The following is a 23,700-nucleotide window of genomic DNA, read 5'->3' as shown; positions in this document are numbered from 1 at the left end:
GGGAAAGATAATGTTTAATTGTCTTGTTTGTCACTAGAAAGCCTTAGCTTCTAGGGAGGTCAGTTTTGTCCGAAAAAATTGACTCTTTCCGCATGACACTTCTGATTCTGCATTGTTTATGGTATTATAGATCTCTATGCTTTGATGGTTTTCTATTGCTTTGTCTCTACAGGTGTTCTTTAAAGCAGGACAAGTGAGAAAGGAGTGGAAAGCTCTATCAAAGGAGAGAGGAAACAAGCAAGGAGCCAAGCGAAAGATTGAGGTTGGTGCTCTTTGCTTCTCTCTTATCTATCATCCATAAAGGAAAACACAAGTTACTTTCAATTGTTTGTTTCTAAGATAGCTACCCGTCTTAGTGATACTAGCAGATCAAATAGACACTAGTTTTCCTGTAAACAAAATGGTGACTCCACTAGGGAGCGAATAGTTTGTTTGTTTGTTATTGTTGTTTGCTTTATAAACTACAGACGAATCCTGAAGTTAAGCCAACTAACCTTTGGACTGCACTTGCTATGCAAGTGCAAAGTAGATCAACACTGCTTCAGTCAATCTCCGAGTTGGTTTATGAACTGAACATCTGACTTGCAAACATCCTAAGTGCCCTGGTGGTAGCTGATTAACCTCATAAGATCATACCCCTATACTTTGTTGTTACTGTCCATCATAAGCTCAGCCTAAATCACTAAACTTAGCTGCAAATTGTAAGTGAAAACCAAGCTCAGTTTCATTCCCTGGTCCATTGCACTATCTCTAAGTAGAAGTCTGGATGCATTGCACCTCCCATGTGTTGCAGGTGAGATGCATCCATGTTTCCCTTAAGGACAGGTGCGACGATTGAATGAGATTGTTTCCCTTTCTGGAATTTGGTTTTTTCTTCATTTTTTAAGCTCTATTCATTATTTTTGCTACATATGATCAGTGTATCATTGTTGAAGAGCCTTCTTTCTTTACATTATTCAACCTCCATTGATCAGGAATTGTGAATATTTTTTATGTATTTTTCATCATTTACAATCCTCCTTTGTCAAGAATAGCTTAATCGAACTGTCACCTTTTGATTCAAAAGTGTCGTGAGTGTCGTTTTGAGTGAAGAAAAAGGGTGTTGTAAAGTCTTCCTATTTTAGATAGTCGATTGTACCTTTGTCATTGTATTTGATTTGAATTATCAATATTTGAAGTGTCGAAAGCAGTTTTCCATTCGAAATCGAAAGTGTCGTTTTAGTTTTCCTTTCGTTTTGAAAAGAAATTGTTGAAGTGTCGTTTTGAAGAAAAAAGTTTAGATATGTACTTACTTTTCTTTTTGGAATTCTCACATTAAGGAAATAGAAAAACAAATACATGCATGTGAATTTGCATTTAGACTGCATGCAGAAAATGATTTAGGAAAAGTGCATTTAGTGTGTGCTCTCTGCTCTCTATTGAAAGAATCGTACTCTTATTTCCTTAGTAGCTAGGATTTTCATTGCTAAAAGAAAACAATCGATTGTTTATCATTTTAGATTGCATATTTAGGAATTTTACATCCACATCATGCGGTGACCCTTGAAAGGCAAACTTCTTAAAAAGATCAACTCTAAAATAAACCTTGATGAACATAAAAACGCTTCGGAACCTAAGGCACAACATCTAGAAGTCTAGGCTAGAGATGTATTCCGGCGTCGTAAAGCCTGGTAAATATCGTTTTCAACATCTAAAGCATCAATCGTGGACGAATCTCTATTTCTGATATCGTCAAGTGACCCATGGTATGGAGATATACTAATCTATCTCCAAACCCAAACCTTTAGGTCTAATACCTCTTGTTCCGAACAAGAACGTACTCGATACCAAGCCAAAGACTACATGATTGTCGGTGATACACTTTACCGTTGTGGTGTTGATACAGTTCTGCGAAGGTGCCTCATGCATGAGGAGGCCGAAAAAGCACTGAATGATTGTCATTCAGGTGCATGTGGGGGGTATCAATCTGGTTACGCTACGACACAAAAGATCTTACGAGCATGTTACTTCAGGCCTACTATATTCAAGGATTGTATAATCGCGGTCAGAAGTTGCCATGCTTGTCAGATCTTCGACTACAAAACCAAACTACCACCCGCACCACTGCATCCAATAGTTGTTGTTGGGCCATTCGCCAAGTGGGGCATATATTTCATGACATGTAACCCCACCTTGGTTGGGGGGCATAGATATATCATAGTCACAGTTGATTGTTTTACAAAATGGGCCGAGGCGATGCCTACATTAAACAACAACGGTGAGACGGCTGCTCTTTTCTTTTTCAATCATGTAGTCTCTAGATTTGGTGTTCCACAAGCTATAGTCACAGATCATGGATCACATTTTCGCAATCACATGATGGTTGAATTCGCTGCCAAATTAGGACTGTCCCACGACAGTTCTACTCCGTATTATCTGCAAGCTAACGGACAAGTTGAGGCCATCAACAAGGTCCTGAAGCGCATGCTGCAAAGGATGATTGGAGTCCGCAAACGAAATTGGTACTTAATCTTGTACTCAGCCTTGTGGGCATATAGGACATTGATGATAAATGTGACCGTATTTACACCCTTTCAGTTGGTGTATGGTCTGGAAGCAGTCTTACCAATTCAGTGTGAAATTTCATCTCTCAAGCTCATAATCGATCTGCTTCCCGAAACTTCAGAGGAAGAGGCTCGTTTCTTGGAACTAATTTAATTGGATGAAACCCGTCATGATGCTGCTTTGGCTAACGAAGCTCATAAGAAATGAGTCAAGGCACAATTTGACAAAAATGCCAAACCCCGTGTCTTCTCAGAAGGTGACCTGGTCTTGCTGTATGATCAGGAATCCGATAAATTGGGAGCAAGTAAGTTCCAACCATTGTGGATGGGCCCCTACATTGTTAAACATGTATTAGAAAAAGGAGACTATGAGCTAGTAGATTACGATTGGATTCCCCTGTCGCAACCTCGAAACAGGTTGTATCTTAAGCATTACTACACTTGATTAAGTGTAGTAATCTCTTTATATACTTTTGTTATGTTTTTGTTTTCGTCAAGAGTGATAATTTTGGTTAGGTAATCCACTTCGCATTTGTTGCAGATGTCGGACCTGTTGGAATCATTCGTTGGATAAACCGACGGAGCTAATCGTAGTACGCGAAACCTATCTTTTGCAACCTGGGTCATTTTTTATCCAAGCGGCGAGTTAGTGAGTTTTAGAGGGATATGTATTGGTCGATCAATGAATAACATCGCTGAGTACAACACATTGATAGAGCTTCTCTCTGCTGCCATCGCACATGGAATACGCCGACTTGTTTTCACACTAGATTCACAACTCCCCATCCTACAACTTACTGGTGTCTATTCCGTTCGGAATCCAACTATCTAGCGTATGTTCCTAAGGGTCAGGATTTTGGAAAGGCAATTTGATTCTATTCAATATCAATACATTTCCAAAAACTTAAACACATTAACTGATTCAGTAGCAAATTATGTGTTAGAGAGACATTTGCAGCAAAAATAAAGGAAAAATCATTTCAATCAATATTTTCCTCAGGATCTCATAACTTAACCGAAATAAAACTCTGAAAATAAAAAATATATATAACTGTTTATAGTTTTACAAAATGTTCTGTGTCTAGGACAAAATTGGTCATATGACCCAAAAAATCAAAAATGTGGAAAAGCACGCTAGACCAATGGTGCTGGTGATAGCATGTCACCGCCTGTGCGATCATATGTAAAAGCCTAGTCCATCGACTCGACACGCTAGTGGTATGGCGTTGTAATCTTAGAGGTAACTTGTCGGTACTCACATCCTGAATACCAAGGGTGAGACCCTCAATCTGATCTTGTAACACTACAAGGGTCTCTACTATGTCTAGATCGCGAAGGACAACCCTCCCTATAGCCTCTCCTGCTGGAACGACAGCTGCTACCCTTGGGCGCGTTGTTGGTCGCACTGGCCCAACATCTACACACATATATGAGTTTGATTAGTCTTGATAACCTTTTAACAAAAACAAAAGAACATTATAAAAACAATAAATAGAGATATGGTCAGATCTTTTTACCTATAACACCCCACTGCTCCCCAATGAGTAACGCCAAATCCTGGTCGCCTCGAAAATCCATCCCAACATATGGATACTCTACGAAGACCATCTCCTGATGGTTGAACCACTCAAAGAAGGCATCAAAGAATGAAATCTGTGACTGACCAGCATGTCTGGCCATGATATCAACCCATCTCTGCATACATGGTTCCCTCGGCGTTGGAAATCCGAGTGAAATGTATTGTGGCTGCATCAATGGAATCGTCTCCAAGGTGAAAGCAGTCATAATGAAACTGTAACCAAAGTTCTTGGACCTTCCATTCTTCACCTTGGAAAGTTGTTCTTTTATAACTGGAAGTATTGCATCACACTAGCTGAATACCATTGGTTCAAGGTATTCCAGGGCGTACTGCATATAAGACCTATTGGCCAAATGAAGAGCCGCGCTACCAGCCAATCTAGAAAAGGCGAATAAAATAGTCCTTAAGGACCAATCAGTGACATCTCAAATACTGATCTTGCCATCCCTGCTCGGCTGAGATCCATCTCTATAAAACTGGCGAATATAATCCCTCACGGATTCACCCCCACAGGCGGATCCTGACAGTGAGAGAGGGGCACCACGCCTCGATGGCCTAGTCAAAAAGTAGATATCCTCAACTATCAAAGGAATGGATTTGCCTCTAATCTAGAACACTTAGTTGGTCAAATCCCATGCATCGAGAAGATATTGCAACAAATTGATTTGTTGCCTCATGCTAGATATGCAAAAGAATTTGAGAAAGATAGTTTCACAATGCAGTAACCGTACCTGGATCATGGAAGGTAATCATGTCCTCTTCTTCATGCTCATGTTCATGCCATGTAATGAACATCTTGATCTGATGAATCTCTGAAACACAAACAAGAGTTGAATCAGGATCCTGATTTGGGCAAAAACAGGAAAAAATTTCATGGGAAAACATTGCATAAACTTTCCCTCCTGCTCCCATCGCACCCTACCTGTGTACAGAGTGAGATGCATATTGACTAGCCAATCTCCAACAGAGTATGCATTGCACTTTTTGATGCATACTAGGTGCGATGGGGAGAGAACGAATTGTTCAAACCCCATGGGGCCTAGAAGAACAGGAAAAGTTGCTCAGAATCAGAAAAGGAAGGAATGTAATTGAAGAGCTGAGGGTTAGCTCCTACCTAGTCCAAATGGCACAGAAAATAGTCCACTGGATCTCCTGAAATCAGCTGATGAAATTCAAGGGGGAAAACACCTCCAAAGCTCCAACAATCCCAAATTTGAATGAAATGGTAAAAATGAGAGGTAAAACTGCTTTTATGTTACTATTCACGTAATTCAAATAAGATGTTAGTTTTTAACTCGTTTTTCAAGCATGTATTTGCATTTCTAATCAATTTGATGGAGTAATTGAATAGGTTGTACGACCATTGAAAGAATACAGTGTTAATGGTAAATTGAATGTCTCTGACTATTATCATGAGCAATGTTACCGCAGGGTTCAAGCTCGTTAAAAAATAAACCCACCACTGAGCATAGTTTCTAAAAGATTCAAGCTCATTAAAAAATGAATCCACCCTCGGTAAATTGTGATCGCATAGTTATCAGCCTCTTGAGCCTTGGTCATGTTCTTACTGTCACCTCCACTATTTTAGTCGATCATACGCCACCACTTGATTGTTTACCCTTTTGAAGAACAATAGCGACGAGTGATTCTATTAGCCACCCTCGTTACATTGCCGTGTTTAAGAAGTTCCAAACTTACCTGGAACCAGTTGCTACTCGGATACATCACTCGTTCCTAAAAAACGAGTCTCTTTTAAGCTCTTTTTAGAGTCGTAAAATATGAAAATATTGCCGAGCTACTGGCCTTTCCAGCTCGTTAAAGTAAATGAAAGCACCATCCCTCCTCTACATTTTAATCTTTTTGGACCTGAGGGATCATTATACAAAAAGATTGAGCGCTTGTCTGTTTCAGCTCGCTAAAACTATTGAAAAGTCATCCCTTTCGTATTATTTTATACTTTTTCAGACTTAAGGGATTATGCCACGAAAAGGACTACTGGAGTTTCCTTTCCATCTCTTTTCAGACTCTCTAAACATGAAAAGGACCGAGTTATCTTTGTCATTAAACTCATTAAAAAAATAGCAACAAACTTGTCCATCTGGACAAGAGCGAGTTTCAGTGTCGCTAGGCTCACTAAAACATAGCGACAGGTTTGCCCGAAGGGAAAATTATAGAACAAGTATATGTTATCCTCCTCAAGCTTGACAAAAATAAAGAGGTACTGGTCAGCAATGGTTGGGGAAAAAGGGAAGAAAACTTGAAGAACTTCATTGGTAGCAGGTCGCTCTTGAACATGACACTTTCACTCCATCACCATGATTAAGACGGGTTGGGTTATTCCATTCACCATCACCATTGGTCCTCCATACCATCCATGGGGTTAACGCTACCAATCCATCTCAGTGTTGCCGATATGTTCAAGAGAATTCATTCAGAGAATTCACCAACCCAGCCAACGCCTCATCCACTGCAATGCCTTCACCCTCCATTTTTTATGACCGCCATTCCTGAACCTTGTATCATCAGATCGTTTTCACCTCCAGAAAATCATTTGCTTCATTTCATGTCATAGATGTGGGATTCATTAAGGCCCTCCTACGACGAGTCACTTCTTGTCGACATCAGCTCATTATCCAAGAAGTTAAATTAGGAACAACCCTTTCAGTACTTTGAAGCTTGCGTGCCTCAATGGCAAGTTTCTCACTTTTGGCGATAGGTTTACATCAATGGCCTTCGAATGAAAGATTTTGTGTGGTGTTCGACATCGACTCACATATTGACACCATGTGAATTGTACTGTAGTACCTTGAGGGTCATTATCATTATCGGTGATTCCTCTGACGCTTGTTAATGGCTTACATCATTCGTTGGTAATCAGGCGATGTCTTTTCATGTTCGACTTCAGAACATCTTTTCACACGGATCGACTTGTACATCAGGTGAAGATTGAACGAGTTTGAAGACCCCAGATCTAGTTTCATCCATCCGGGCTGCGATATATTCAGGAAAATAAAGACATCAAATGTACACCATAGCTACACATATGATCATCCAAGCTAAGGGATGATAGCTCTACAAGAATCACTAGTCTGCAAGATAGACGGTTGACTGTCCTATGTACATGAAAATGAATTTATAAAGATGAGCATGGGAATGCCTGCCTCAGCTAGATCATGAAAATACTGTGAAGATAGTGTATTATATTTTATTTTATACAGGTCACCTTCTAGTTCAAAAAACTCAGATCCTCATGATAAAGCATTTCACCCGACATCAAAAGATTTACGACCTCATGCTTTAGGGGGAAACTATTATAGACATATTTGGGCACTACAACCCCAATGACATATGTCGATAAACCAAGGGCTCTTAAACCCCTAAAAGTGTTGTTACACACCCTAAAATATCAAGGTCAACTGATTACATCATTTCCCAGAAGTTCTCCCTGAAAAACCACTCAGAACTAGTCAAAACTGGACCATACAGACTACTCAGTGCTAAGGGTGTGGTGCATACTGAAAGAGCCTTCTGTAGGGTGTGATGGGTGAGAGTAGACATATGGTAGAGACAATTTTCTAAGTGGAAACCCGTAGAATCTTCTAGAAACTTCTCATGTGACACTTGCCTCTCTGAATTCACCTAGGGATGAGTAAGAGATCATGAAATATCCAAGTGGAACCAAGAACTATCAGTGAAATGACACTAATAAAAAACCCAGAAGCTGACTCACCCCTCTACAAATATCTATAAATGGATCCCTCATCCTAGAGATCCAGAGGCTATAATTTTGTAATTTGTAAGGAAGTGCTGTTGGTTTCTCTTTGAGACATTGGATTGTTGGGTGATCTTACTTTTCATGAGGTGAAGAGGGCTTTCATGCTGGGAGGATGATGTTGGATCAAACAGTTGGGTTGTAATCCTCTCTTCTACTTCTACTATCAATAAAGTTATTTGATTTTTCCTCCATATACTTGTGTAGTTGTAAATCTTGTAATGGTGAATGCAATTGTATGGTTAATGTACTTCTGATTCTGCATTGTTTATGGTATTATAGATCTCTATGCTTTGATGGTTTTCTGTTGCTTTGTCTCTATAGGTGTTCTTTAAAGCGGGACAAATGAGAAAGGAGTGTTAAGCTCTATCAAAGGAGAGAGAAAACAAGCAAGGAGCCAAGCGAAAGATTGAGGTTGATGCTCTTTGCTTCTCTCTTATCTATCATCAATAAAGGAAAACACAAGTTACTTTGAATTGTTTGTTTCTAAGATAGCTACCTGTCTTAGTGAGACTAGCAAATCAAATAGACACTAGTTTTATCGAAAACACACTTGTGATTGATCGTTGGTTAACCGTGACGACACTTGCATGACAGTGTATGTGACTCCATGTGTGAGTGCGAAAGATGTTTACATAGCGAACACAACAAGTACACACAGAGCGAAGACCCTGAGTATAACCAGAACATGGTCGCAAGCATGACATTGACATCAACATGCAAAAATTGGGTGAAATGATCAAGCAAGGTGGGTGTGAAGACTCACATGAGCTCACGGAGTGAACCTGAGTGTGCACAACCATCAAGTGAAACTCTCAAGGGAGGCTCCGAAATTGGGTGCAACCCAAAATTTTGGAGGGTGGTTGTAGCCGCTACAACACAACTTGATATAGTTGTATAGTCTGTTGGCGAGTGTTCTTGATCTGTGTATCCATGACTTGATCAGTTGTGGCCTGTTCCATGCATTTAGGGTTGAGCTATGTTGGTGTGAGTTGTTCTACAATGTCATAGGTGTCCAACAATGGCGTATAGTATGGATGAAGGCAGTCTACATTGAACACTAGGTGCAGACCAAGGAACAGTGGGATGCGAAGTGCGAAGGAATTATCACCAACAACCTTGATGATGGTGTATGGTCCATATCGGAGTGGGCGAAGCTTGCGGTGGGGTCCAGCAAGGTGCTCCTTATGTAAATGTAGCCAAACTTTGTCACCCACCTAGAACTTGTGCGGCACTTGATGCTGATCATGGCGCTGCTTGTACTTAGCATTGGCTTTGTCCAATATATCATGTACCTGCTGGCAGATGTGTTGAATGCGCTCAATGAAGCTGTTAGACCTTTCGACTTCGGACTGGACGTGAGCCGAATCTGCCTCAAATACAATTATGAAGACTGACACTAGTTAAATTCTTCAACGCATTAGTGGTGTCTCATTGGAAACCATGAATTCAAGAACTCCTAGTAGTTGTATTTCCATATAAAACTACTTGACTATTTTACCATTTATTTTGTCATAATGAAAGAATTCAAGAGTGTGATTACAACCGACTTAGAAATGGTAAATTTCATCAATCCATGCTCACCTAGAGGGAAATCCTCCCCTTTTTTGTATGCGAATAGGGTGTTGCATATAACTTTGGGATAGGAGGTATCAGTGTCCATAGGTTTAGAATCTCTAGATCCCTCTTTCCTCCTCTGTCTTCCTTTTAGCTTCCTCTTCCTCCATTTTTCTTGCGTCTTGCTCTCTCATTAATCTTAATTCTTCATTTTCTTTTCCTTTACTCAACTTCTTTCTTAGGCCTTAATGCTCCTGCCTATTTGTCTAGTCTTTCTTTTTTGGATGCTAATTCTCTTGCTAGTCTCTCCTTTTTTGCTCTCTCTTCTTTCTCTCTTCCCCTATATCTATTCCTTCCTCTTATATCTACTTTCATAGTTTCTACTTCTCATTCTAAAATCCATTTCATCCATAGATGTGCCTCTTCCATGCACTTCTTCCTCCTTCCACTCTTCATTTTGCTAAAGCCATTTTGATAAGGTGTCAGAGTGGTAGTTGATTATATTCAATGGATCATGGATTTTGAGCCTTTCTTCTCCACAATGAAATGTGGCCAGGGCTTTAACCTTTTTCTACTACTTCTCATACATATTTGATCCCATGAGCCCCCATATAAAAGGGAAATGGGGGCCATAACACTTTCTTGTTGTGGGAAAGTGATGCCCCAACTTTGTGCAGGAGTATTTGGTATGCCACCTTTTGTAAAGCTGAATTATTAGGGATGAATTTAGGTGATAGGTGGGTGGTTTGATGGCTCGAAAATTATTAATGTAGTTTCCTAAATTTGTGACATTCTAACTACCCACTTCATCTATTGCCTACATGGCATTTTATATCATGCATCTTGTAGGTTCATAGAAGCTTATTTTATGTAGGAGCAATGAACTACTCATATATTTTTATGTAATGTATTATGAATCAATGCTCCCATAGAATCTAGTAGTAAGCATGTATGGGTGCCTTGTTGGGCTAACACTCTAAAATCCACTTTCTTCCATCAAATAATGTCTATAGTGAAAAACCAATGCATGTCACCTAGTGCCCATCGATATCTTTTCCTATCGATGACAAGAGTCAAACTCCTAGGGAATATTTAAGACTCCCTTTACGTGTATTTAAAGGTAGTACTCCTCTTTCTCACTCAGATATTCAATATATTTTTTTATTCAAATAAATAAATATAGCATTCAACAATCTACAACTGTGAGTGGCATAGGTGGTGAAACGTAACAAATAATAGATAAATCAAAGTAAAAAAATAACCTATCAAATAATTAAATTCATTCTATCACACCCATCCTTTCATACAATGAGGAACATAGGTTTCAAACAATATTCATAGATGGGAAAATAATTATGACCTAGAATTTCAGAGATCTTTAAATAATTTCATTCACTTAGAATCATAAGATGCATAGGAGAAACATACATTAGATCTTTATGCTTATAGAAAGTCTCGAAGCCACAAACATTATGTAACTCATGGAATAGTTTTGTGTGATAGTTAAAATTATTGCAAATTGAAGTCGAAGTTCTAGTAAAGCATGTTCCTATGGCACAATACGATGTTTATGATACTTAACAATGAAAGGAAATCCATTTTTCCTAAACAAATTGGGGCGAGGCTCTTGTTGACCAAATTAAATAGTAATAGTAGCATGGAAGAAAAGAGTATGCAATCAAGGATCGACTTTATAAATGAAAAATACACTTAATAAAGAAAAATGATCAAAGTGTAGAGTGAAAGAAAGGAATTTTGCAAAGGAATGGTTAATGGAATGATTTGTCTCCCTTTGCATCTCCAAGTCCTCGAGCATATACCTTGGCTTTGAATTGTCTTGATGTAAGCACCTTTGGTGGTTATTATGGATTAAGAATTTCTATTAAATATCTTTTAAGCCAATCTTGCATATACTTTTTCTCACGAGTGAAACTATAATATCTTGTTTTACTCTGAGTGAAAATATTTCTTCCCCTATTTCTTTAAATTTTGAGTCTGATAGTTTAATTTTTATCTGATGATCTTCATTATCATTCACAAAAGTAATGAACCACTGTTTAATCTCTTCCCTTGGAAAATCAATGAGATTATCAAACTCATTGGCCCATGAAGCTCTAATTATGCTCACTTCCATCCCTAATTAATCATCGGGTATTAGCATATCGTCTTTTATTAATCATGGTTCCTCAATATCTTCAACGAATTTAATTGATTTAAAGAAAGCAATGCTTCTTTTATCATTAATTTTTTTTACACTTAGCAATTTAGTCTTGCAACATTTGTATTTTGGTGAACCACCTTGCTTTAACCTGTTTTATCATTAGGTTGAAGGGTAGTCCTCATAGATTTCTTTGGAATCCATTCAAACTTGAGATAGGTGTAATGAATATTTAAATTATTTTCATAAATATGTTGATTATGTTCTAAATCATTTGTAAATACTATGTAAAGGGGGAATTCATTGTGAGAGATTCCTCACATAAAAATAGCATCCCAAGTTTCTAAAATAATATTCAATTGCTTATTAATATTTTGTAAGATATATAATCTTACCCTATTGAGCAATTTAGCAGTCTTCTTTATCTTTCATGATGTTCCAAGTGTGCTTTGCACTTTTGAATCTGGTACAACTATAACTGAAATATAAATATATAATTAAAAATAGAAATATTTTTAAATATATGAATGTGAAATATATATAAATTTAATTAATAAGTATATAAAAATTCAAAATTTACAATATATAATAATTATGCATATTACATTAAAATTAAATGAAAAAATTATAAAACATGTCATAAAAGAATTCCCAATGTAAATACCATTATATGTATGATTAAGATCTAAAAAAATCAATGTTCCACCAAGGTTCCGGGACGAGGGGGCGAGGGAGCGACCTATGCAAAATCTCCCCACCATTTTTTAGGAAACGTGGGGGAGCGTCAGGGTCTTACAAACTTATAAATAAAATATAATTTATTAATTGAGTCCACTATGACAATTTGGTTTGAGTTGAAAAGTTGCAAAGCATGATCATTGATATGAATATCATTATCTAAATTTCTAATATCATATAAAATAATAAATTTAAAATTCTAATTTATAATCATACATCAATGATCATACATTATAACAAAATACAAAGACAACAATACCACCATCATCAGCATTCTGATAATACACAACAAACCTCAACAATGTCGTTGTAGAAGATCACTGTAGATCTATTCTTCCTGCATCTCTGTTATCAATGAAAGATCTTAATCTCAGAATCTTAACACTTCTGTCCTCTGCAACTTCAACAATATGTTATCAAGGCAACTTCAACAATATGTTATCAAGGCAATATGTTATAAAGTTCTAGGCCAAACTGCTATAATCATTGGTGAGTTTTTCCCATCTGTACATAGTATCAATTACAAGGATATACAAAACAATAGTGTTTTTTTGATGCTCATGTGAATTCTATTGTCAATTGTATCCTTGTTGAAGAGGGACTATTGTGCAGACTCCTGATGGCATAACAAGATGCTAATGCCTCTGTCCACTGATGCACATTTGTGTCTAGAACATTACTCATACTTTTATCATAACTCCAAGAATCTGCAATCTAAACCTGCAGCTTCCATATATGACAATTTGGCTATATGTATTACAGCTTCTGCTCCTTTACGTTGAAACTCTTGTTTAAATTCAAATTACAATGACCTCATGGATTACTGTAACTTGATTATACAGATACTTGTAAGACACCAGTTAGGGTTACTTAGAGAAATAAAAAATACTTCAACGTGATCGGTGTGTCTTTTAGAAAGCAACCACTGCCACACAAAAGTTAAGTTAATTTGATGCTGAACTTCTTTGCCTTCTAATATTTCTTATCGTCACAAACTGAATTCTTCACAAGAGGGAGCCTCTGATGTTGATCATCCATAGTGAATCTTGAAGAGTCAAGCTTTGAGAGAAGCAGAGAAGCATTGATGAGTAACCACTTCAGGTCGGTCTCTGAAAATAAGACTTAAGGAGCATGCCGCTGACATTAAGAATGAAAGATCTCGCACATCGGCCCTTGCAGAGCACTCGTCCAAGACCAAACATCATGTGTGTTTAGAAGACGCCAAGGTAATTGCAAGGGAGGACAACTATCATAAAAGAAAAATCAGAGAGGCCATTGAAATTATGAAATTCCCTCAGAACCTCAACAGGGACAATGGGAGTGAAATCAGTGGAAATTGGCTTCCTCTGATCAAGCAAATAAACCCCCGACCCTTGGAAGCTTAAAGTCGGAAATAAGGGGTCTTTCATTTCGGAAGTTTAATTAATTAATTAAAACAATTAAAACAAATTAATCTAATTAATTTAATTTAATTTAATATAATTAATTATATTAAATAAAATAAAATAAAATAAAATTAATAATTTAATTCTTAATAAAATAATTAAAATAAATTATGAAATTAATCATAACAATCAAATAATTAATAAATTTGTAAAAAATATAACTAAAAATAACTTTGATTAAAAAATTAATTAATAAAACAAGATGTAATTAAGATTCTAATTGAATAAATATTAATCAATAAATAATTTAGAATTATATAAAATAAAAACATTGGGAGGTAGCTTGGATTTTATTGATTTTAAATAAATTCAAAAATCAATATCAATTAAACAATTTAAATAATATTTTTTTCCAAGGAAAAAAACAAACTTTTTTATTAGGCATAAAAAAGTTACATAGTATATGAGTTAACATTCTGCAAAAAAACTGCATGGTCAGGAGCAAAAACTCCTCTGAGGAAGTACATCAGCATATCTACAGAAATCTATAAAGACTCCTGTACCCGGCCTAACAACCATACCAAAAAAGAAAGTGAAAAACCAATGTGTTTTCTGGGTCTCCTTTCATGAGGAAAACAACCCAGAAAAACACATACAGTAACCACAGTTTAACAACCCACTCTGTCAAAACAGAGCCTCATAGCATATAAAAGGGAAAAACAGTTTTTATATGCCACCATTTTCAAATAAAAACACTGAAAAAATACTGGAGCATATGAGTAAACAAAACTCAAAAGACATTATATGTTTGGAGGGAGATCCGACACACGGATCTGATCTTGAAGCTGTTCTGTTACTCTCCATGCACCCACAGCTTGTTGCACACCTTCTTTAGAAAGCCGGTCGGCCTCTTCATTGCTGTCCCTGTAGATGTGATCAATAGAAAAAACATTAAACTGCAATTTTAAATATTGGATTTCCTCTAATAAAGGCAACAACATGTAATGCTGACATCTGAATTTCCCATTGACCCAATTAACAACATTCATCGAATCTCCAAAAATCTGAACTGCAAGGATATTTCTGTGGATGAGCCAACAAAGGAGAAGCTTTAAGGCAGAAAGCTCTGCAAAGTTATTTGTTCCCATCCCAAGACCCACTGAGGCTTTTAACGAGTGATCGGCATTAAGGTGAATACAGATCCCAGCTCCTGTGAGATTATTTTGGGCTGCCCCATCGAAAAAAGCCCACGGAATCCCATCTCTAAGCCGTAACTCCTTCCGCTGATCATTTTTTACAGGTTTCTCCGGCTTAGGGATGCTGGCGAGGATAGCATTTCTTTGAATAGCAATAGCTGCCGTTGGGGTCGAAATTCCTTTAAAGATGAATTGGTTTCTGGCTATCCATATGCTCAAGCAGATGATGGGAGGAAAATTTCTCAAATTCGTTTCTTGAAAATGGTTCCACCAATAATCCCAGGCAGCAGGCAAAACATCCCCCTCCCATCTAACCTTTGCGTTTAAGAGCTTTTCCGCTTCACTCCAGACTTGCTTTGAGAATGGACAGACAAGGAACAGGTGAGAGATGGATTCTGAGTCTGCTAAGCATAAAGGGCATCTACCCGACCCCTGTTTAAAGCGAGATTGAAGGACATCCCAAGTAGGAATTTTGTTTTTTAAAGCACACCAGAAAAAGATCCTAGCTTTTTTAGGACGCTTCAGTTTAAACAGAGGCTTTGCCCACCAAACAGGAGGCTCCCAACCCTTTCTCTTCATCAAAAAATTGTAGCTAGCCTTTGGAGAATATCGCCCTATCTCAGCATGAGCCCAAACCAAAGAATCCGGCCTGTCTCTTATTCTGACATTTGATCTTTTAAGCTCCTGAAGGAAAAGCTGCCATTCATTCCTCCAAATGAAATCAATGCCTAAATCATCTGTAGACTTCCAAGCCTGCCCCCAAATAGATGACTGCTCCAAACTTGCTATCTGGTTTAAGCATTTTATTCCTTTTTCCTCCAAATGATTTAGCAGTTCAGGTGATAGTGCGAATCCTTCACTGCATCCAACCCACGGGTCCCTGCCAATCCTCAAACATTCACCATTCCCTACCTGCCATGCCAGACCTTGTTCAATTACCTTAAAAGCCTCTGTGGTGGCTTTCCAAATAACCGAACAGTTCCTTCCTTTTTTGTTTGGGCATCTAATCCAGTCTTCAAGAGGAGTAGGGTCAATGTACTTCCTCTTTACCACCCTAGTCCAGAGGTTCTCCGAAGAAATGATTCTCCATCCAGATTTAGCAGCCAAGGACTGACTAAAGTCAAAAGGACTTTTTATACCCCACCCACCCCAATCTTTTGGCCTAGCGATCTTATCCCAAGCCACCCACGGGAGAACAATGTCTTCTTTTGACCCAGACCACAGGAACCGACTGCAAATCTGCTTTATTTTATAGAGAATCCCTTTTGGTATCCAAGTCAATGCAGCCCAGAAAACCGGAATAGCCTGCAGGACCGAATTTACCAGAGTAAGTCTGCCTGCCCGCGATAGCCACTTGAAGCTCCAATGGGATATTCTCTGTTCAATTTTCGCAATCAACCAGTTCCAATCTTGCTTTCTGTAGGAAGATGGTTTTAGCCAGAAACCAAGATATTTGAAAGGTTGCTCCATATTACAGGTTCCAAAGGGCAAGTGAGAAGTAGTCAGGATCTCCTCTTGCCTACTGAAAACTTCAAAGATTAATTGAGACTTCCTATCATTTATTTGAAGTCCTGTTGCTTTCAGAAACTGATCAAGAATGAGCTTAAATTCTTTAATTTCATTTACATTCCCATTTGTAAACAACAGAATATCATCGACAAAAAGTAGATGGGTAATGAATAAGTTAACAACAACTTCCAAACCTTTTACCAAACCTGTACTCTTGGCCTTTGAGATCAGTCTGCTTAGTCCTTCTGCTGCTAGGAGGAATAGCAGAGGGGAGAGCGGACAACCTTGACGCATACCTCTTTGGCTTTTGAAGAAAGGAGATGCAGCTCCATTTATCAGAACAACAAAATTTACATTTGAGATGCATCCCATGATCCAGTTTATAAAACCCACCTAAAAGCCTAAGTGGGTCAAGAGCATCCTTAAATACGTCCAGCTGACCCTGTCATAAGCTTTTGAAAGGTCGATTTTAATCACTGCCCCCTTTTTGTTTGCTTGCCTGATACTATGAATAGTTTCCTGAGCTACCCCGATTGCTTCATGGATTTGGTGGCCGTCCAGGAACCCAAATTGCTCCTTTGAGATACAGGAGGATAAAATAGGTTTCAAGCGCACCGCAATGACTTTTGCAATAATCTTATAGATGGTATTGCACAGCGAAATAGGCCTGAAATCTTCAAAAGACACCGGGTCTTCTTTTTTTGGAATGAGAGCTATGAAAGTAGCATTAAACGGGCCATAGATTTCTCCTTTCCTCCTAGATTCCTCCACTACTTCAGTAAGTTCTGCTCCAATAGATTCAAAAAAGTGGGAGAACAGCTCTATAGTCCATCCATTGGGTCCCGGGCTTTTATCTTTCGCCATGGATTTTATTATGCTTTCTACTTCCTCCTTTGACACTTCTCTAAAAAGATCTTCTGCATCTTCCTCCTCCACAAAGCGGGGAAAAGCTTGAGCCGTTCTGATTATTTCAGGCAAAGAGATCCCCCCAGGGTCAGAGAAAAGGGATTGGAAATGGGTCTTCCCCATATTTGATAACTCTTCAAAAGATGAAGCCTCTCTGCCTTCAGAGTCTCGCAACTTCCAAATAGTATTTGCATTCCTCCGGCCCTTTGCATAATTGTGAAAGAATTTTGTATTTTCATCCCCCGCTTTCAACCAGATAGCTCTGCTTTTCAACCTCCACTCCTCTTCTTTATCCAGTAATATCTTTGCTCTACTCTTTTCCAGAGCCAGAATTCTTTCTTTCGAATCCTGAGATGCATAGGCATCAGAGTCTGGGTCTTCCAGAACCCCAAGAGCCTCATCAATACTGACTAACTCTTCGGATTGCTTTTTCCTCCTAGCTGATGCCCATTCGATAACTGCTTTCTTGAGTCTTTTTAGATTATCCATGAAAAAAGCTCCTTTGTTCTCCGAAAGCCCCAACCTCGAATGTCTCCAAGTATCATTGAAGAGTTTAATGAAAGAGTCCTCCTGTAGCCAGGATGCGTTAAATTTGAAGGGGGCAGCCGGCTTTGGAGGAGGCTTGGAGAATTCCAACAGAATGGGAAAATGGTCCGAATTCCCCCCTTCACCTACCCATTGCCTGAACAAAGGGATGTTTGAAGCCAACCTTTCACTGATGAGAAACCGGTCCAATCTTTTTGCTATTCTTTCTTCCCCCGTTCTTCTGTTCCTCCAGGTAGGTTTAGCTTTAATGATATTTACATCAATCAACTTGTGGGAGAGGAGGGCGTTTGTAAAGAAATCTGTCAAAGGATCCTCCCTCGCAAGAGGCCCCCAAGCTTCGGCAGTCCCCAAAGAAAAATTTAGATCGCCCCCAATTATTAGATTTTTATCCTTTATCAGGCCTTTTGAAAGGAGATCGTTCCAGAAAGAAACCCTGCCCTGACAGGGACCGTAGACATTTACAAACAGCAGAGGAATATCAAAGTCTGGGGAGACAACCTCCAATCCCAGAACATTTGAAAGGCCCCATTGATTTAACAGTTTCAGTCTTCCTTCCTTAAATCCAATAGCCAGGCCTCCAGAATGACCCGAGGCATCAATAGCTATGAATACCCAGCCCGGTAAGAAAGAACGAAGGGCATATTCAACATCTGCACTTTTGCCCAAAGTTTCTTGAAGGAAAACAATGTCCGGGCTAAGTCGAGATATAAGGTCCTTTAAAGCCAGTTTTTTTGGTTTACTGGCTAAACCCCTGCAATTCCAAGAGAAACAAATCATTTTTTAACCACCTTAGGGGTTTTTGCTGCTCTAAGCACCCCAGGAATTGACATTTGTTTTCCATCAGCTACATCTTAAATTGCTTTAACTTGTGCTTTTGAAAGAAGATATTTTCTACCTCTACCTTTTTTTGATAGACTCTTAGACGACTCAGTTCCTAATCCACCTACGGATTCCAAATACTCATTTGAAACTTCTGGCTTCTTACTGAGGGATCTAAGGTTATAGTGGCAAGCAGCAGAGGAAGACCCAGCGCCCTGACCCCCTGGGGGAATATCCTCACAGTTCAGAATGGATGGCATATCGACTGACAAATTTTCTAGTTTTTGCATGACATCTTTACAATTTTTAAACAGAGGGATATCCCCGACTACACATTCAGAATTTAAAGTAGAAATGGATGGAGAAAACTGCATACCAGGGTCTTCAACAACAGCATCGGCGCCCAGATCAGCGGGAGACGGTTCCATGGTTGGTTGGACATCTGGAGGACGCTCCGGAATACCATCCTCCTGAAGCTGTTCCTCCGCAGATTGATGTAAGGGTTCTTCTGAATGAGTGTCAATTTGAACAGACCCCGCCATCGGCTTCGCTTCGTGCTTCCAAGACCCCTCCCACTCCTCTTCTCTGCCTTGAGTTCTTCTCCTTCTCCTTCCCATCGGACAATCTCTTACCAAGTGCCCATACTCGTGGCACCGGTGACATCGAAAAGGAAGAAGTTCATAGTCCAATGGCTGTTCGATGACATACTCCCTATATTGTAAAGTTATTGATTCAGCCAAACCATCCGTCGGATTGAGCCTCACTAGAATCCTTGCCACAACTTTTTCATAAGTATGGAGGTATGATCTATCAACATCCAGAAAGGTGCCCAAAAGATTCCCAATTGATTTGAACACAGAGTCCGCCCAAAGAAAGGGGGGCAGATTTGGAGCCCTGACCCATACATGAAATTCTTCAACCTTTTCTTTTGAAGCATCGAAAAGAGGGGTCCATGTCTTGAAGAAAACAGGTCGGTTCTCAAACTCCCAATTCTTTCCCTCAACCCACTCCAGAGCCTCCTTACTATCGAAACTTGCCATGAACCAGCCTTTGACTAGCAAGTTTGTTGAGAAAGAAGAAGCTGGGGTATCCATCCACTGCCGCTCCGCCCATTGCCTAAGGGATTTTCCCGAAACAGGCCGTCCTCTAATTCTGCCTACAAGAGTGACCTCTGCCACGTCCAAAACCTCCTCCACCTGCACATCCATGCCGAGAACTAGATTTGCAAACCGCTTCTTCTTTAAAGGTTTTGTCTTCTTCCTTTTCTCCCCTGACTTCCGCGGCTCCGACTCCGCTCCCTTGACTCCGTCAGTGGGGTTTTGTTCTCCAGCTTCCCTTGACTCCCCATCTTCTTTGCCTGTTGATTGTTCAACCCCATTGCTGGGCGGGGTTTCTATCAGCCCTTCAATCGGGCTGCCCACATCTCCTTCAGCCGCAAACCCCTCCTCAAAACCCTTAACTTCACCTGGAGAAATGGATTCAAGCCCCTGCTTTTCAGGTCTTCCAGCTCCGGACGAAAACCCCTCCGACCCTGCTATCCTCTGAGAGGAGTCCTTTGAGAAAAGGACTCTGTTAGCAGCCGACAGATGGGAGGTACCTCCAGATTCGCTCCCTGTGGTGTGTATACCCCCTACGGGCCTCCAAATTCCTATATTCTGAGCTGAGCTGATGATATCTTCAAGGCCGCCAGTCGGGCAAAAAATTTTTGAGGGAGAAAGTACCTTACCACCAGATGGGACGAACCCTTTTGCACCCCATGCACTCTGAGATGCTTGAGGATTTTCACCTACAGCGCCCTTGCCATTTAGACCCAAAACGCCAGAGAGGTCCCAGCTCTCATTCAACAACCCTTTTGCATTTTTTGAGGCCCGCGAAAACCCTGCCGAGAAAGCACCAGACCCATGACTGTCATGCTTTGCGAAATATTCACCAAGGTTCTGCTCGTTGATATCCTTTCCCCACACTGAAAGGATGTCTTCAGGAGATGGGTCAAGCTCCACCGACTCGTTTGCAATTACCATGGTAAAAACCCACACCAAACCTCGAAGAAAACGACCCTCCTCGCAACCGTTACCCGGGAATAATGCTGAAACCGCCTGCAGACAAAGGAAACTATCTTGCCAAGGGCTCGAAACAGTGTAAAACCACAAGAAAAATCACGGGAATAGGCTTCAGTAAACCGCTCTCCGTAAAACCCCAAACCGAAATAGGAAAACTCTGCCAGTCTGAAAAGAGACTTTTGACTCCAGCTGTCTCCAAACCCGGATGCCCAAAGCGGAAAACGAAAACAAGCTTGAAAAGTCTGCCAGCGCTGCAAAGTCCCGTACCTGCGTGTCACAATCTGCAGAGTCTGCATCACCTAGGCCATAGGCCTAGGGTTCCCGGATCGAAACCCTCGCTCGCCATCCGCCTTCTTAAGTATTATTCAACGTTTTTAGCAAGTTATCAACAATTTAAATAATATATTAATTTAATTTAATCTATTAATTAATAAAAAATAAAAAAAATTAATCAAATAAAAATTTAAATGAAATTTTTTTAAATAAAATAAAAATTTTTAATCAAAAATTTAAATTTAAATAGAATTAAAGCTTTAGTTTTATAAATTAATTTCTTTAACAATTTTAATTAGATTTTAATTAAATTTTATAGGGTCTTATTAATTGATTAAAATCAAATTTGTTTATTAATTAAAAACAAATTTATTAATTAATCAATTTATTAATCAAATAAAATTAAAATTAAAATTAATTAATTAATTAATTTGATGAATTAAGTAATTAATAGTCAATTAATTAATTAATTAATTAATCAATTAATTAATTAATTAATCAATAATTGATTAATTAAAGGATGGTTAAAATAATTTAATTAGATAAGAAAGGAATTAATTAATTAGACTAATAAGGAATAATTAATAAAATTTTAAAAATTTTGTAATTATTATAAAGGAAAATTATAAATAAAAATAAATTAATTATTAATAAAAATTAGGAATCATGTGTCGGCCTTTATAAAAATTAGGGTTCTTGGTTTATTTATATCTGGTCGCAAGGCTCTCTTCTCTCAATAATTTTTCAATCATATTCTTTTTTATTTGTCTTGATGATGGACCCCCTTTGGGGTTTGAAACGTTGGCAGAATGAACTGAAAACTGTGGATAATCCGGATCATGAAACTACAAAAAACTTCCAGAGAAGCTTAAAATCTAACATGTCCGTTATTACTGGCTGCCACAAGGTTGGTTCTGCATACTGTCTTTCTTGGGCACGTTCAATCCTTGCTAGATGCCCATCCACCTATTTCTTATTGTGGGATTTTTTTTAGTGTAGTCTAATTACTACAACTTTTTGTCTTTTTCTGGTCAATTTTATCTGAAATTTGCTAGGGAATTTTTGGGATGGTAAGTTTCAACTATATAATCTATGGTGTTTTGGGATTTTTCTGAGTACCAAATCTATTTATGCATTCAAACATTTTAAACAATTACACGTCATGGTTTTTACTGACATTTATATTGTCAAATTTCAACCCAGAAAAAATATGTATGATCTTTACCAAAATTTATAGTGCCAACTTTCAACCAAAAAAATCTGTAACTTAAGTTTTTTGAGCCCAAAAATCTGTAGGTTAAGAGATTTTTGGGCTCAACATCCTCTGTTAGGAAGAGGACTCTACATAGACCTGCAACCAACATATTCAACTTATTCAACATTCAATCCAAATTGTTAGAGGTTCGTCATTCATTCTCCAGTCTCATATGATTTTAAAATCTCATACTCCATCTTTTCTTCTTGCTCATTATTTTATATTCATTCTGTACCGTTTCATAGAGTCATTTCAATGTGCTTTGGTTTAAAATATGTTTTTTTTTTAGAGAAATCTTCATTTTCATTTTATTGTGCAGTGCTAATAGTATATTTATGCATTTGATTGGTAGATAAGGTAAGCTAATTATATTTATGTCCAACTAATGATCACAAAGTAGGTCACAGGGACTGTTGAGTACAATGATGTCCATAAAATGTGGGAGAACCAACGGTCTCCTATAAAAAATACAATGCATGAATATAAAATGTACAATGCAGGAACATAAAGGATACAATGTATGAAATGCCCTGACGAAGAGGATCAAACCCATCTCTCCTAACATCCAAGACTGACTGATGAGCACTGAAAAAAATCCGCAAAGTTTGTTGGCCTGATGAAGGGTCAGTGGGAGGTGCAGACTCTCCACTAACTCGTTCTTTGGGGGAGTTTGTGCATTGCTGAGGTCTGGAGGACCTAGTCTGTCTCCTAGGGACGGATCTGAGCCGGTTTAGATGTTGAGGTCTCGTGTGGTGGGGTGAGGTTCCATAGATTCTCATTGGTCTATATTCTAGATATGAAACGATATCAATCATTCTCTTTGTGCCCTTGTTTGAAGGTAGTACCCTGAAAAATGTCGTGTTCCTCTGTGTGGGGTCTGGTCTGATGGGAGGCTGAAGAATATGCTCTCGGAACCTGAGAGTATCCTGCATATATAGGGCCAAACATTTCTGATTGGGGTACCTGAAAAAGTCTATAAGGGTCTTAGAGTCTCTGAACAAGCAATGGAACCTTCCTCTAATCTCGTAGTAGATAGGGCATCCACAAATAAAGTGCACCTCGATCTCTACTTCCTGTAAATGATATATCTGATAGATTCTGTCCAGTATATCATTCTGATGGTTCGTCTCTACCCAAAGTCTATGAGAACCTACTTTGAATTGGTCTAGAGGAATGCGAAGAGCATGCATCCAGTGGTGAAACGTATACTGGGGTCGAATAATGAGCCCGTCTCTCAACTCCAAGAAGTGCTCAGCATAGAATGCCATCTTTGGGTGCAACCCTCCCAGAGGATTGACCCAGGTGACCTGGACGAATTGCCTGTAGATGTCTTCCCTGATGATCTTGTTCAACTCTTGTCTAGTAGGTAGAAGGTGACCAGGAGCATCCAAGGAATATCAGAAA

The 23,700-nt window shown here is 38.8% G+C and overlaps 1 protein-coding gene across 1 annotated transcript; it reads right to left on the bottom strand.

Annotated features, from left to right (window-relative positions):
- Positions 1 to 14,532: 14,532 nt before the first annotated feature.
- Positions 14,533 to 16,809, bottom strand: LOC149210783 (uncharacterized). The gene has a single exon (XM_089399095.1). It carries the CDS (start codon positions 16,807 to 16,809, stop codon positions 14,533 to 14,535), a length of 2,277 nt encoding a protein of 758 aa, XP_089255221.1.
- Positions 16,810 to 23,700: the final 6,891 nt, after the last annotated feature.

The sequence above is a fragment of the Pinus tabuliformis genome, chromosome 1_2 (genome assembly GCF_031772625.1).
Source record: "Pinus tabuliformis cultivar Carrire ecotype Pingquan chromosome 1_2, CPIR1, whole genome shotgun sequence".
In the NCBI taxonomy this organism is placed as follows: domain Eukaryota; kingdom Viridiplantae; phylum Streptophyta; class Pinopsida; order Pinales; family Pinaceae; genus Pinus; species Pinus tabuliformis.
The sequence above is the reverse complement of the archived record's forward strand: the minus strand, read 5'-3'. Positions and strand labels throughout refer to the sequence as shown.

Coding starts and splice junctions, on each gene's coding strand:
- LOC149210783 (XM_089399095.1), bottom strand. CDS start 16,809: ATGGGATGCATCTCAAATGTAAATTTTGTTGTTCTGATAAATGGAGCT.